Consider the following 15,089-nt stretch of genomic DNA (forward strand, 5'->3'; position numbering starts at 1 on the left):
AAAGTACATTTGTTTAAAATCATTGGGTAATGCACACACATAATGACTGTTAAAACAAATATTTCTTATTGCCATGTAAGGGTTGGACGAGGGTCGGACGTGTGAATCTACTTGTGTCATATTACAGCACCTTCCTAAATCCCTGTAACACTCTGGGTTTTTTGCTGCACTGAAAAAAAAAGTATTCGCTGAAGAATAATTTTGGCCCACCTTTGTTTTCGGTGCTTTATAAGCGCTAATTATGCTTCTCGTGTGGAACGTGGATGTGCATGGGGTGCATGTTGAGTGATTAACCAACAATCTCTCACACTAGTGATGTGCTCTGCTCTATTCTACTGTATCTCTAGATCATGCATGTGCATGTTTATCAACTGGGCTTGCCTCGATACGCAAGCTCCGGCGACAGAATAGCGTAGAGTTTATCACATGCATAATTAAATCGGGATTCCCTCGATATTGTGGCGCTGACAACAGAACATATGCGAACCATTTGAATTCTACGTAAGAGCTACGGAGCAATTCAACCATTTCAAATGGCTAGACAGCCCCGACATTGTGAACAGCACTGACGAGGAACGGAGAAAACACTGCTCTGCACAGGCATCAATTACAAGACTTTTCACATCTGCACATCAACACCCTTGCTAAAATTGATCACAGTAAGCTAAAACAGAATTTTCATTACCGCTGTTGCAGTTATTTTAAAATGTTATGTTTTTAACCCTCCTATTATGTTCAAAATCTGCATACACCTTTTGCATTTGCGGGTCAAATTAACCCGGTGGAATTTAAGCTTATAAATCATTGATAACCTGATGGTTTTCATCTAAAACTATATTGTAAGTAACATACATTATATTTCCATTAAAATATCTTCATTTGTGTTCCGCAGAAGAAAGAATGTCATACAAGTTTGAGATTGAATAAGGTGAGTAAAAGATAAGAGAATGACCATTTTTGGGTTAATTATTCCTTTAAATAATTACCATTATATGTACAGTATACAATTCACAGTTAATTTTAACTGTGCATAATGCACACTACACTGCATTGCACACCAGTGTTTACAATATTTGCTGGGCTGGTTTCCTCTTTGTAAGACACATCGTATATGCTCATTTCGTAGTGGCCGTTTAAAAAAAGTTGTTTGTTCAGAGTACATCTCATGTTGAGGGACACTCAATCCACTGGATCAACATGAACTTCATTTTCTAAAAAATAAATAAAATAAAAATATGGTAAACAGTAATTTACAATATTAGCCTAATTCTGGGTGATTACTGCTTCACTCACTCGCACGGAAAAGTGCCCGAGTGACTGAGATATTCAGTTATGTTGATATAACAGTTATTCCGGCAGTCGACACAATAAAGTTTAGAACATGACAATTAACCCTTTTCTGTTTGTGTTGTAAGTATCTGACAAAGTTTAACTTATAAACAGTATATGTGTAATTCCTAAATATGAAAAACAAACATGATTATTGACGTGATAAAGATGAGTTCAAACAGACAAACTGTTTACTTAAATTATATTTTACGCACATTTACACATAAATATGTCTAGATTGTGTGAAATGAGTTGATACTTATTGTTTATTTTGTTTGCCACCTCTCTTTGGAGTCTCTTCCAGTCTCTTCTCTGTCGACCGCTACAAGTGAGAATGCATGCGCGTGCAATTCAAATGATCCCATCTTCAATGCATGGTGAGCGCGCTCCTATTATAGCAATTAATTTCCTAATTCTTAATTTTATTTTTATTGTTCGTTGTTGTGGAAATAATAATAATAATAAGCATGTAAGATCCTTGCATATACATTTAATTGCACATTCCGTGATCCATCCTTTGAGATTACTTTAGGAAAAAGATATTGTAACAATACAGTGGCTTATAACTTTTGACCAATAGGTAGGGATGGTAGCAAATTAATGTGGTATTGTCAGGACAGTGTTGCAATGACAAAGATTCATGTCAATGCAGATCCCTTTTGGGTTCTTGCAAATTCAAAAGGCTGACAACCAAAATGCCACAAGGATAAATAATTGGTTTTGTAATAAACAAATTTTTGTATATAACAAAATATAAATAATTTATAGCATCCTGACCATTATAGATCGGTGATACCAACTTAAATCTTATAGATCACATACTGTAGTTCCCAATAGGACTTTTTAATGATTAAAAATAGGATAAAATGCCCATATAGCACTCAATAAGAATTTAAAGATAATGCTTTAGGATTTTATAACTCCCATAGCACCCTTTGCAATTTCCTACAGATGTCCATTAGCATGATATTATTCCAATACAATACAAGGTTCCATTAAAAATGTCACAATGTCAAATAGGATTCTAAAAATCAAATAAGATCCTACAGGATAAACCAATATTCTAATAGGATATTTTGATTAGGGAAAAATGTAAACTGTTATCATATACATATACATTGTCCATTTATTCTGTGGAATGCAAAAGCAGAAGGTACCGAGAATCTCAGTCAACATTCAATTTTATTGGATCTTTTATTGGATACTGAGCCCTGCTGAGAGTACAGGGAGGGCATGCAAAACAATTTTAGAAAGGGTTCCATATGAAGAACATAAGTGAGAGTAGATGACAGGATTTTTAAGTTATTCCTTACATGGGAGTCGTGTGGCGCCAGGCGAGGGTCGGACGTGTGAACGGCGAGCTCTGTGCACTCTGCTAGTTTTTAATACTTTTTGTGTCATAAACCAGTGAAATTCAATACACCCTGTTCCATAACTGTTCTATGAAGACAATATATCAAAGAAGTCAAAATCCTTGGGCTCTGGAGACATTAAAAGACACTTACATGATCAAGCTGATACCCCTGACAGGGCCGCAGACCAGGGACTCAGTTTGGACGGTGCGGCGGGAGAGATTCAGCATCAACTGTCGAGTATGTCAGCAATGCTGACGAAGGTCATAGCGGACTTGGAGGATCTTGCTGTAATACGTCAATCGATCACTTCCATGGAGACTAAATTCACTGAGTTGGTTACAAGAGTGTCGGACATCAAGAAACGGATCGATTATCTGGAGTCATCGGAGAGGGAATTAGCTGCTATCCCGATAGTGACCAAGACAGATTTGGAACGCTTTTGGGGAAAAATTGGAAGATTTAGAGAATCATAGCCGGCGAAACAACGTCCGAATTGTTGGAATTCCTGAGAACGAAGAAGGCGGAGATATGGTGAAATATCTAGACGAGCTCTTCCCGAGTCTGCGCGACGTAACAGGCCATAAGCTGGAAATCGAGCGAGCTCACAGAATCCCGGCTCAGAGGTTCCGCGGAGGGAGACAGGCCCCTATCAATTCTGGCCAAATTCCTGAGATCATCTGATAAAGATCTCGTGTTAGTCGAGACAAGGAATAAAGCTGGTTGGAAGAACCACAGCATTTTCTTCCCAAACTTTGCAAATGCAACAAGAGAGAAACGTGATCGATTCAAGGAATGCAAGAAAATCTTACATCAACGGAAGATGGCTTTTGCACTGATGTTCCCGGCCAAAATGAGAATAGATACTAAGGATGGCTGCAAAATATTTACATGCCCACAGCATGCATTGTCCTTCATAAAGTCAATGGAATGAGTAAGTTATTGTGTGATACTGTCTATACAGCCAAGTGGATCTGACTCACCGAACATTCACTTGATTGTCCAAGGAACTGAGTGCCTTTTTTGTTTCTTTTCGTGTTGGTTTCGCCCAGCGGCTGGAGTATGTTTTGTGGAGTAACACTCCTTCAGAACAGTTTGTGGATGAATCTGCACATTGTTTGTGCTTATGCCTCCTATTGGTTGGAGTTTGTTCTGTGGAATATTTCTTGCAAAACATTGGAGTGATTAGGGCATTTTTTTTTTTTTGCACTCATGTAACAGCTGAGTGGACCTGATTCACTGAACATCCACTTGACTGTCCAAGGAAACTGGGCACCTTTTTTGTTTCTTTTTGTGCTGATTCTGCCTAGCAGCTGGAGTTTGTTTTGTGGAATAACACACCTTCGGGACAGTTGTGGATGAATCTACATGTCTTTGTGTTTATCCTGCCTATTGGCTGGAGTTTGTTTTATAGATTATTTTCTGTAATTCTGTTTTACAAAATTTTTATAGAAGCACCGGACTTGAGCAATCCGACGGCAAAGTTTAATTAATAAGTTAAATTAATTTTTGTGGTATTCAACATTATGCCACAAATGCTGTGGATTGAGCTTAATGTGTATTGAACCCAGAACATTCCTTTAAGGGTTAATGATCAGCAGGCTTACAAAATATTTTGTAAGTATTTTTTCTACAAAGTAATCATTTATGTTTGAGTTATTTATATGATTATAAGTGTACAATCAACATTTATTTCCATTGACATCTGTTGTTTTATTCAGCAACATGTATGCTTCATTCACGCATTTACAAATCCTCAATGGTTAGATACAAAAGCTTGCAAAGTTGGAAAATTGTAATCAATGCCTTTACCATTCAGTGATGGTGTGGCTCTGTGGAGTTCCTGCCTAAAAAGAAAAGACATCAGTGAAACTGTATTTCAACAGTGGGTCATTTCATATTAAAGTCAAGTCTTATTAATGTAAACTCTAGAATTATACAGAATATCAAACATTATCTCATTTAATTTACTTTACAATACAGTACTCAAAAGAAAACCACTGTGTTCTGTGTTTGAGCCTCTTAGGGGTGGATTTACCACAAAGACAATCTCTAACAAAAATGCAAGCAAAAAGTTATAGCAATGCAAAATATATTGTCTAAAAGCTATTATTATGACACAGGAGTAAGGCACTGCATGACTTTCTGAAATGAAGAAACATACAAGTGACATTATTAAACAGTGTTAATAAACAGTACTACTACTAATCAACATCAAGGTGATATTTAAGCATTTAGATAAAACACAAAAGACACTGTTTCTCAGCACAATTTATAGGTACAGCAGATGCCAATGTATTTAAATGTATGTTATATTGTTTGAGACATACAATGGTAATATAATAAAGATAGGCCTAAATTTAAACTACCTTTGCCATGCTCATTTGGTCCTATATGAACACTAGTGCAGAAATGCGACAGGGTTTGTCCCTGAAATTATGACAGTTTTAACATCTATTCACCTTGTGTGTTATTGGCTCACTATGCAGGCATCATAGGACATTCACGAGTGGAAGTCAGATAAATGAATAAACTAAAGTTAAAGGTGGAGTGTGTAATTTCTGCACTACTAGTGGCACCAAACGGAATTACAAAAATAAAGTATGTTTTCAAACAATCTTTGCCAACACCCCTAAGACTCATCATGCTTTCGCATAAGCGATTCCTGAGAAAGACTGTTGATATTTGAACTCAAGAGCCAAAAAAACACACCCCTACCTTCAGTGCTCCTTCAGAAGCACTGCCCCCAAATTCATGCATGCATATTGCCAATGCTGTGTGATTGCAACAGTGCTGTGTGGATCGGCCCGATCCACTTTGTTTATTTTCCCATTTACAGAGCCAGGGCTGTGTACAAACATCACATTCTTTTTCAGCGCACACACAGAACGGACAGCTTGCGGACTGAGAAGAAATGTTTGCGCAATATTACAATAAGTGTATTGGATTAAAATTACACACTCCATCTTTAATGTTTAGAAAACATGAAAATTCTAAGTGTGAAACTGATCATGTTGACGTTGTCAATTTCCAGTTACTGAAATGAGTCCAACATGGTGAATTGTCTATTAGAAATTTACCTCGGTTAACTGTTGCCTCACGGAAGACTGGCTGTGCACAAACAGGCCATTTAAAATAACAAAATGACAAAGCAGAAAGGTTTTTAAAACACTGAGGGATAAAACATTTAAACTATAAAGTGATACTTAGCGATATATGTACAAACCCCCATGTAAAATGGTGAATAAAAATATATTTACGCTTACCTTTTCCCAGAGACGCGTCGACTGATGGTTGGCCTCAGATTTTCAAAAGTTGCGCATGCGTAGATGTGTAGGCATGTCTGTCTTGCAGTGTTTGTGGGCAAAGTCCAATTGAAAGTGATCATCCCTATGCCCTATACTCAATCAAAAGGAGAGCTCATGATCATGACTTTGAAGGGAGCGTGTGATTGTACCCTAAGCTAACAGTCTTAAGGTAGGGCCCTGAATTTGTGAAAAAATAATGTTCTTACTTTAGTTGGGAATTACCTCATGAGTGGTGTCTCCATCCCGCAGTGCCCTTCTAGGGCACAAAAATGCAGTTTGGAAAACGCCCTATGTGTCCGGTTGCCAGCTGATTCGAGCTCCTCGTTTACCACTGATTCCACCCGTAGGCTTTATTCGAACTTAAAACAAAGTTTTGTTTCTGTAATCTGTAAAACAAGTTGCTGAAAAATTAACAAAGCAGGTCTGATAAGAGAAGGCAACACATGGATACGGATTGATGCGTTTTGCACATGTTTGGAGGTAAATCAGTGCTTGAAGTGGGGCGGTATACAGCAGTACGCAGTACCTGCATTTCTCTACTTTTGTCAATAGAGTACCGGCAGTTTTTCTTGTGTACCACCACTTTTCAGAGTCTCCCAGTATGATGTGATGTCTTTATTTAATATAAGTCAGTGATTCGATGAGGCCAGCCAATCACTTTTATCTGACCTTCCGAATGATTTTGATCAAATCGCTGCGGTAAACACCCGAGCCCTCTGCGCAAAACTCACAGGTGTGTTTAACAACACTCAACATGTGCAACAGCATCGGTTGTTGTCAAGCAATCCATGGTCCAGTTCCGAAGGTTCGTGCTTATTTAAGCTTGTCTGGCCATAGTTCAGTTACACTTCTCTAAAAAATTAACCAGCAACATTTAGGTGCTGGCATTTTATCACGTCTTATTCAATCAAATATATTTATGCAAACTGTTTAGCCGCTGGGTGCAGTTAAAACTGCAGACTTAAAAAAAATGTCAAAGCTGTTACAGAGGTGATGTCAGCTCATATGCACAAACTTTTTTTCGAATTGGGGTGATGTGGGACCAAAGATGAATTTTATTTTAGGGACGTTCTCTGACATCCCCTGAACATCATTTTTTGCTCGGACAAAATTGGACCTTGTAATGATTCACTGGGAATCTAACCCAGGTCTCCTGTGTGAGTGTCCTCATATTACTACCACTCAGCCACTGGGGAAGGCTGAACCAAAATGCAGAGGAAGGATGCAATGAAGAGACTCTACATCACAGGCTTCAACTGGGAGACATGAAATGTTGGATGAATGCGCATGGATCTAGGTAGTAGGAGTCGGTATGGAACAGGGTTTACTTTTCTTAGAACCTTGAAAAGTCTAATGAATCTAGGAGCCAGTTTGCATGCCTTGACCTTAAGGGGAAGGTCCTTGCTGGACAGTCAGACACTCTGCCCTGGACGTTGAGATGGTGCCTGTGATTATGGTTGGCCTTTCATTACTGTTGCTTTGAAGCCTTGAGGAGTCCCACTCTAGCCCTCTTCCACACTCTGTGGCACCGCTGAACCAGCTATTGGGCAGCTGGGACCCCCATCTCAGACTCCTACACATAAAACATAGGAGACATACCCATTGAAGAGTGCTGGAGGGTGTTGTGAACGAATTCTACCCATACCAGGTGTCTGCTCCAGGATGTTGGGTTGGAAGAACATTGAGACACCTCAATGTTGTCTCAATCTCTTGGTTTGTTCTCTTAGTCTGTCCATTTGATTGAAGGTGGAACCCAGACGAGAGGCTGGCTGTGGCTCCAATCAGCTGGCAGAAGGCCTTCCAGAACCAAGATGCAAAGTGAGGGCCCTGATCAGACACAACATCCTGGGGAAAACCATGCAACCAGACAACATGCTGCAACAGAATCTCAGCAGTCTTTTGAGCTGAAGGTAGTTTTGGCAATAATATTAGATTGCAAGCCTTAGAAAATCTGTCCACCACTACAAGAATGCCCTGTTACCTCGGGAGGGGGGTAGCCCAGTAACAAAGTTCATAGAGATGAGTGACCAGGGTCGAGGGGGAATGGGAAGAGGCTGTAAAAGACCTTGTGGAAGAGACTTGGAATCCTTGTGCTGGGCACAGACGGGACAGGCAGCAACAAAGGCTCTGGTGTCATCATACATTTTGGGCCACCAGAAGTGTCTGCATATGAACTCCAAGGTCCTAGCAACCCCTGAATGGCATGTTAGTGATGAGGAATGACCCCACTGCAAAACCTCTGAATGCACCTCCATAGGAACAAAGAGACAGACTAGTGGGCCGTTACCTGGGTCAGCTTCCTGCTGCTGTGCTCATCTGACAATAGTCTTGATCCCCCATCTAATGGGTGCCACAATTCTAGAAGGAGAAATGATCATCTCTGGGGACTGAACTGAGTGGGGTGGGTCAAACTGCCTGGAGAGGGCATCAGGCTTTTGATTCTTAGAGCCTGGTCAATAAGAGAGAACAAAATCAAAATGATTAAAAAAGAGAGCCCAATTGGCCTGGCAAGAGTTCAACCTCTTAGCCTTTTGGATATAAGCAAGGTTGTGATGGTCTGTCCATACTAAAAAAGGATGTTTAGCCCCCTCCAACCAGTGCCTCCATTCCTGCCAACTTAACAGCTAACAATTTTGATACCAATGTCATAGTTTCTCTCAGCAGAAGAGAGTTTGTGAGAGAAAAAGGCACAGGGATGATGCCTGTCGTCCTTCCTGGCCTGCTGGGATAGTACTGCTCCGACCCCCACCTCAGAAGCATCCACCTCAACTGTGAAATGTAACTTGGGATCTGAGATATTAAGGATTGGTGCGGAGGTGAATCTATTCTTAAGCTCACAGAATGCCTTCTCAGCTTCCTTTGTCCATTGGAAACATTTACAGTCTTTCCTAGTGAGAGCAGTGAGGGGAGCAGCAACAGTACTGAAATTTCATATGAACTTTCAATAAAAATTGGAAAAGCCCAGAAAATGTTGTACCTGCTTTGTGGAGATGGGTTGTGGCCAGTCTTTAACTGCTTGGGTCTTTATAGGGTCCATCTGGATCTGACCTTTGGAGACAATGAATCCCAAAAAAGGGACAGTTGGAGCATGAAACTCACTCTTCTCCAGCTTGACGAACAAATGGTTCTTCAGGGGTTGCTTGAGAACCAGGCGGACATGTTGCACATGTTCTTGGATGTTCTTGGAGAAGTTAAGTATGTTATCCAAGTAGACAAATACAAATCTGTTCAGCATGTCTCTCAAAACATCATTAATCAAAGATTTGAATACAGCAGGAGCATTAACCAAACCAAAAAGCATAACATGATACTCGTAATAGCCAGAGAGTGTTTTTCACTTGTCTCCAGAGCAAATGCAGACCAGGTGATAAGCATTGTGGAGATCCAGTTTAGTAAAGGCAGTGGCCCCTTGAAGTAATTCAAAAGCCATGGTCATCAAAGGAAGAGGATATCGGTTTTTGATGGTGATCCTATTCAGGCCCCTGTAGTCAATGCAAGGCCAGAGATCCCCATCCTTCTTTTCAGCGAAGAAGAAGCCGGCTCCTGCTGGTGAGGTGGAGGGGTGTATGAAGCCAGAAGTCAGGGCCTCTTGAATGTAGTCTTCCATGGCCTTTCTCCCTGGTGCACAGTCAATTGCACAGTCATAAGGTCTGTGAGGTGGCAGGGATGAGGCATGTATCTTACTGAACACCTCCAGCAGATCTGCATAGACAGGAGGAACTCATGATAACTCTGGAGGGGACTCTGGTAACTTCAGTGGGGTCAGAAGCCATCTGGGGGTGGTTACCAGCGGCTCGGGAAAACTAGGCAAAATTGGCATGGTAGGCCACAACTCGAGAGAGACAGGAAGCTGGAGAGGCAGAAAAACAAACATTATCACAGGCAGGACCCCAATTAAGTATGTTGCCAGAAGGCCAGTCTATCTGGGGATTATGGAACGCTACCCAGGAAAAGCCAAGGATTAATGGAAATTCTGGTGACCTTATCAGATAAAACTGTATTGTCTCACTGTGACTTCCAACCCAAAGATGTAGAGAAGCAGTGCGTAGACTCACCTGCCCAGAAACCAGTTGTCTTCCATCCAGTGCAGTTATGGTGAGAGGGTCATCAAGGTTTGCAAGGGGCACCTGAAGATGTCAAGCCACATCTAAATCCATGAAGTTCCCCGCAGCCCCGGAGACCACAAAGGCTCTAAGAGAATGTGGCTGATCGCTCCATGAGAGGTAAATAGTCAGTAAGACTCCAGAAGGTATCGACCTGGGAGGAGTAGCCTCTCGTCACAGTCCTCCCTTCCCTGGATGAGAATGGGCTTTTCCTGAAAGTTCAGGGCAAGAAGAGCAGAAGTGACCAGGTATGCCACAATACAAGCAACATCTCTCCATTTGGCGGTTTCATTCAGACTGGGACAGTTGAGACTGACCCAGCTGCATGGGCTCCTCTGTACAAGTCAAATATGTACCAGGGTAGCTGTGGGACAAGGGCAGTGCAGAGGTAGGAATACCCTGAGTACTTCTGGAAGACTCCTTGCGTTCTCTACGTCTCTCTAAGATGGTTATCCAACTGAATGGCCAAATCGATCAGGGACTCTAGGTCAACCGTAGGATCCCGGGCTGCCAATTCATCTCTGAGTTCATCGGAGAGCGCACGATTGAAAGCGACAGTCAGGGCCTCTTGATTCCAGCCACTCTCCATGACAAGAGTTCGAAACTCCACAGCTAGTTTTGCCATGCTTTGAGAACCCTGAGACAACTGGAGCAGAGGACTGGTTGCCTCCTGTCCACTGACTGGATGTTCAAACACTCGTCTCATCTCTTCAATAAAGCAGTTGTAAATGGAGCACATTGCTGGTTGAGGAGATTTCTCCCACAGAGCAGTGGCCCAGGCTAGAGCTCTCCCTGATAAAGAATAACATAGGATTTATAGACAATTGGAAGAGTTTTTGGGGTAGAACTGACCTTCTAAAGAGAGACAGACTCCATCCCTCCAGGGAAGGTGCCCCTCTCCTCTCTAGTAATTTGGCTCATAGTCTTAATAGTGATAGTATTTGACTAACGGGGGACCAGTTCAGGAAGCAGACAGACTGGTTAATCCAAACATCTGCTAGCTGCTTTGAGACATCACACAGGTCACATAAACTACAACACATAGAGACTGTATCAACTAGATATCACAAAGAGACTGTGTTTGTTTCCCAAACTACCAAACACAAAACTCTCACTAAATAATTTAGAAAATATTTGATTACGGTCAAACTTGAAAAAAAAAAAAAAATGAAGATAAACATCATATAAAGGTAGGGCTACTAAAAATTAGATCTCTTTCTACCAAAACACTAATTGTAAATGAAATTATTACAGATCATAATTTGGATGTGCTCTGTTTGACTGAAACCTGGCTTAAACAGGATGAATATATTAGTTTAAATAAATCTACTCCCCTAGGTTATTGTTATAAACATGAGCCTCGCCTGAAGGGTCGAGGAGGAGGTGTTGCTGCAATTTACAATTAAGTTTTTGATGTTACTCAGAGGACAGGATATAAGTTTGTCTTTTGAACTAATAATACACCGTCAGATATAAATAAAAAATCTGTCATCTTTTGCCCTTGCTGCAGTATATAGATCACCTGGGCAGTACTCAGATTTCCTTGGTGAATTTGCAAATTTTCTATCAGATCTAGTAGTTAATGTTGATAGAGCTTTAATTGTTGGTGACTTCAACATTCACATAGATAATGAAAATGACACTTTGGGTTAAGCATTTATCGATTTTCTCAACTCTCTTGGAGTCAGACAAAATGTGACAGGACCAACTCATCGCCATAATCATATGCTAGATTTAATTATGTCATATGGAGTTGATGCTGATACTTTAGAAATTTTACTGCAAAGCAATGACATCTCGGATCATTACCTCATCTTTTGTTTGCTGCGATCGGCTAATGTCACTCAACCTACACCACGCTATCATTCAGGTAGAACTATTCTTTTGACCACTAAAGACAGCTTCACTAATAATGTTCCAGAATTGTCTCACATGCTCAGTAAGCCAAAAAGTCTAGAAGAACTTGATGTTGTAACAGAAAATATAAATACAGTCTTCTCTAGCACTCTTGATAGTGTTGCCCCCTTCGATTAAAGAAAATTCAAGAAAAAAGCCCTGCACAATGGTGCAGTGATCACACTCACGCTCTCAAGAGAGCAGCTCCGAAAATGGAGCACAAGTGGAAGAATATAAAATTTGGTATTTCGTGGTGCATGGAAGGATAGTGTCTATAGCTACAGACAGGCATTAAAAGCTGCCAGGTCAGCATATTTTAGCAAACTCATAGAAAATAACCACAACAATCCTAGATGTTTATTCAGTACTATGGCTAAATTGGTTAGGAATAAAGCATCGACTGAACCAGATATTCTGTCGCAGCACAATAGTAATGACTTCATGAATTTCTTTACTGATAAAATTGAAATAATCAGAAATTAAATTAGAACTATGCAATCAACTGTCACAGCACCTCAGAAAACAGTGCCTCATAATTTTCCTCTTGAGCAACTTCAATCCTTTGCTGTCATAGGTCATGAAGAGCTAACAAAAGTTATTAAAAAATCAAAAGCCACAACATGTATGTTAGATCCAACATCAACTAAGCTCTTAAAAGAGGTATTCCCTGTAATCTCAGAACCTCTTCTTAATATTATTAACTCCTCGCTATCCTTAGGACATGTACCAAGAAACTTTATAATGGCAGTTATCAAACCACTTATTAAAAAGCCACAGCTTGATCCTGGAGAATTGGCTAATTACAGACTAGAAAATGTAGTGTTTTCCCAATTATGTTCATTTCTACAGAGAAATGGTATATATGAACAGTTTCAGTCAGGATTTAGGCCACGTCACAGTACAGAGACTGCACTTATCAGAGTTACAAATGACATGCTCTTATCATCTGATCACGGCTGCATTTCTCTTCTAGTTCTTTTAAATCTTAGTGCTGCTTTGACATGATAGACCATGACATTCTCTTGAATAGGCTGGAGAAATATGTTGGCATTAGTGGACTTGCATTAGCATGGTTTTGGTCCTATTTATCAGACCACTACCACTTTGTATGTGTAAACAGGGAATTGTCAAATCAAACAAAAGTTAAGTATGGAGTTCCACGGGAATCAGATTTAGGGCCTCTGCTTTTCTCCTTATACATGCCTCCCCTTGGAGATATTATCAGGAATCTTGGAATAAGTTTCCACTGTTATGCTGATGATACCCAATTTTATATTTCTTCTAAACCCAACTAAATTTCACAATTCTCCAAATTAGCAGAGTGTATCAAAGAAATCAAAGTTTGGATGGCCAGAAATTTCCTTCTACTCAATTCCGACAAAACAGAGGTACTAATTATTGGAACAAAAACCTCTAAAAATAAGCCGCTAAAATATAATTTGACTCTCAATGGATGTACTGTTATGTCATCTTCTACAGCAAAGAACTTAGGTGTTATATTTGATACCAATCTGTCCTTTAAAAATCTAATTTCCAATGTTTGTAGAACAGTATTCTTCCACCTCAGAAATATTGCTAAGTTTCGACACATGCTCTCTGTTGCTGATACCAAAAAACTAATTTATGCATTCATGACCTCAAGAGTAGATTATTGTAAGGCATTACTGGGAGCATGTACTGCAAGTTCAATAAATAAACTTCAATTGGTTGAAAATGCAGCTGCCAGAGTGCTGACTAGAACCAAGAAATATGATCATATTAGTCTCATTTTATCGTCGTTACATTGGCTACCTGTTAAATTTCATATTAATTTAAAAATTATGTTAACTACATACAAAGCTTTGAATGGTCTAGCTCCACAGTACTTAAGTGACCTTCTGACACACTATATTCCATCACGTTGTGATTACATCACAAAATTCTGGCTTGTTAATAGTTCCTAGAATATCAAAATCCACAAAAGGATGTAGATCCTTTTCCTATTTGGCTCCTAAACTATGGAATACTCTCCCTAACACTGTTCAGGATGCAGACACACTCATTGAGTTTATATCTAGTCTAAAGACTCAAATATTTAGCCAGGCATACACCTAATTTATCCATCAACTCACAATTAGGCTGCTTTAGTTAGGTCTGCCGAAACCAGAAACATCCATTATGATCTATAACTCTGCATAAAATTGAATGGCAGCTATGCTAATATTATTCTATTTGTTTCCATGTCTCAACCTCATGATTCATACACCAAGGTTACCGGAGCCTGCCAGATCCAGCTCCGTTCCTGCTTGGTGTCGGACTCCACTGCTACGTGTCGCTGAGTGATTATGACAAACTACAGCCGGTACTAGCCAGACATCACTTCAGTCTTTTATGATGGATTTCAGAGGATGAACTGATGCCAATTCCAACTGTTAGACATCGGATACTTCATATGCCACTGAACCTCACCGAAATGACCTGCCGATTGAACTGCGATGCACCTCATTGATCTCTGCTTGCATCACCTGTCTAATGATGGACTACACTCTTGAAATGGAATACATAGATTATCAATTAATTTCCAACAAAAGCCTTCATTAGCCAACTAACAAAGGACAATGCATCTATATGAACTTCTGCAGTTAATCCAGGATGGACTTCAAAGACATTAGTCATTCATTTTACAGTTCATAAAAATAATATATAAAACACTTTTAAACACTGGACCTTAACACTTACTTAGTTTACAAATTTTAAACCATGACTTGCACTGCACACAAATAACTAATATTGGCATTATATTCATGTTGTTTAGCCAGAGGGGAACGGGCCCCCACAGTGAGCCTGGTTTCTCCCAGGGTTATTTTTCTCCTTTAATCAACATCTTATGGAGTTTGTGTTCCTTGCCACAGTCGCCTTCAGCTTGCTCACAGGGATTCTAAATACAATTATTATTTAATTATTTATTTTTTATACACAATTTATAATCATATTTAATCAAACTACACAATGATCACTCTAAGGCTTTATAGATATTACAGTTTTTTTAATGCATGATTTTCTGTAAAGTTGCTTTAAAACGATGTGTGTTGTTAAAAGCGCTATACAAATAAAAAATAAAA

General features: G+C 39.8%; 1 protein-coding gene across 1 annotated transcript in view; it reads left to right on the forward strand.

The window, feature by feature from the left end:
• The window catches only part of LOC127440760 (gastrula zinc finger protein XlCGF57.1-like), a 191,303-nt gene extending 176,240 nt beyond the window's left edge, over window positions 1-15,063 (forward strand). The window contains exons 5-7 of the mRNA XM_051697608.1: window positions 893-928; window positions 1,624-1,706; window positions 14,238-15,063. Coding sequence (XP_051553568.1) covers window positions 893-928; window positions 1,624-1,706; window positions 14,238-14,310 — 192 coding nt within the window. The 3' untranslated portion in view covers window positions 14,311-15,063. The remainder of the gene's footprint in view (window positions 1-892; window positions 929-1,623; window positions 1,707-14,237) is intronic.
• Window positions 15,064-15,089: the final 26 nt, after the last annotated feature.

This window comes from Myxocyprinus asiaticus, chromosome 5 (assembly GCF_019703515.2).
Source record: "Myxocyprinus asiaticus isolate MX2 ecotype Aquarium Trade chromosome 5, UBuf_Myxa_2, whole genome shotgun sequence".
Lineage (NCBI taxonomy): Eukaryota > Metazoa > Chordata > Actinopteri > Cypriniformes > Catostomidae > Myxocyprinus > Myxocyprinus asiaticus.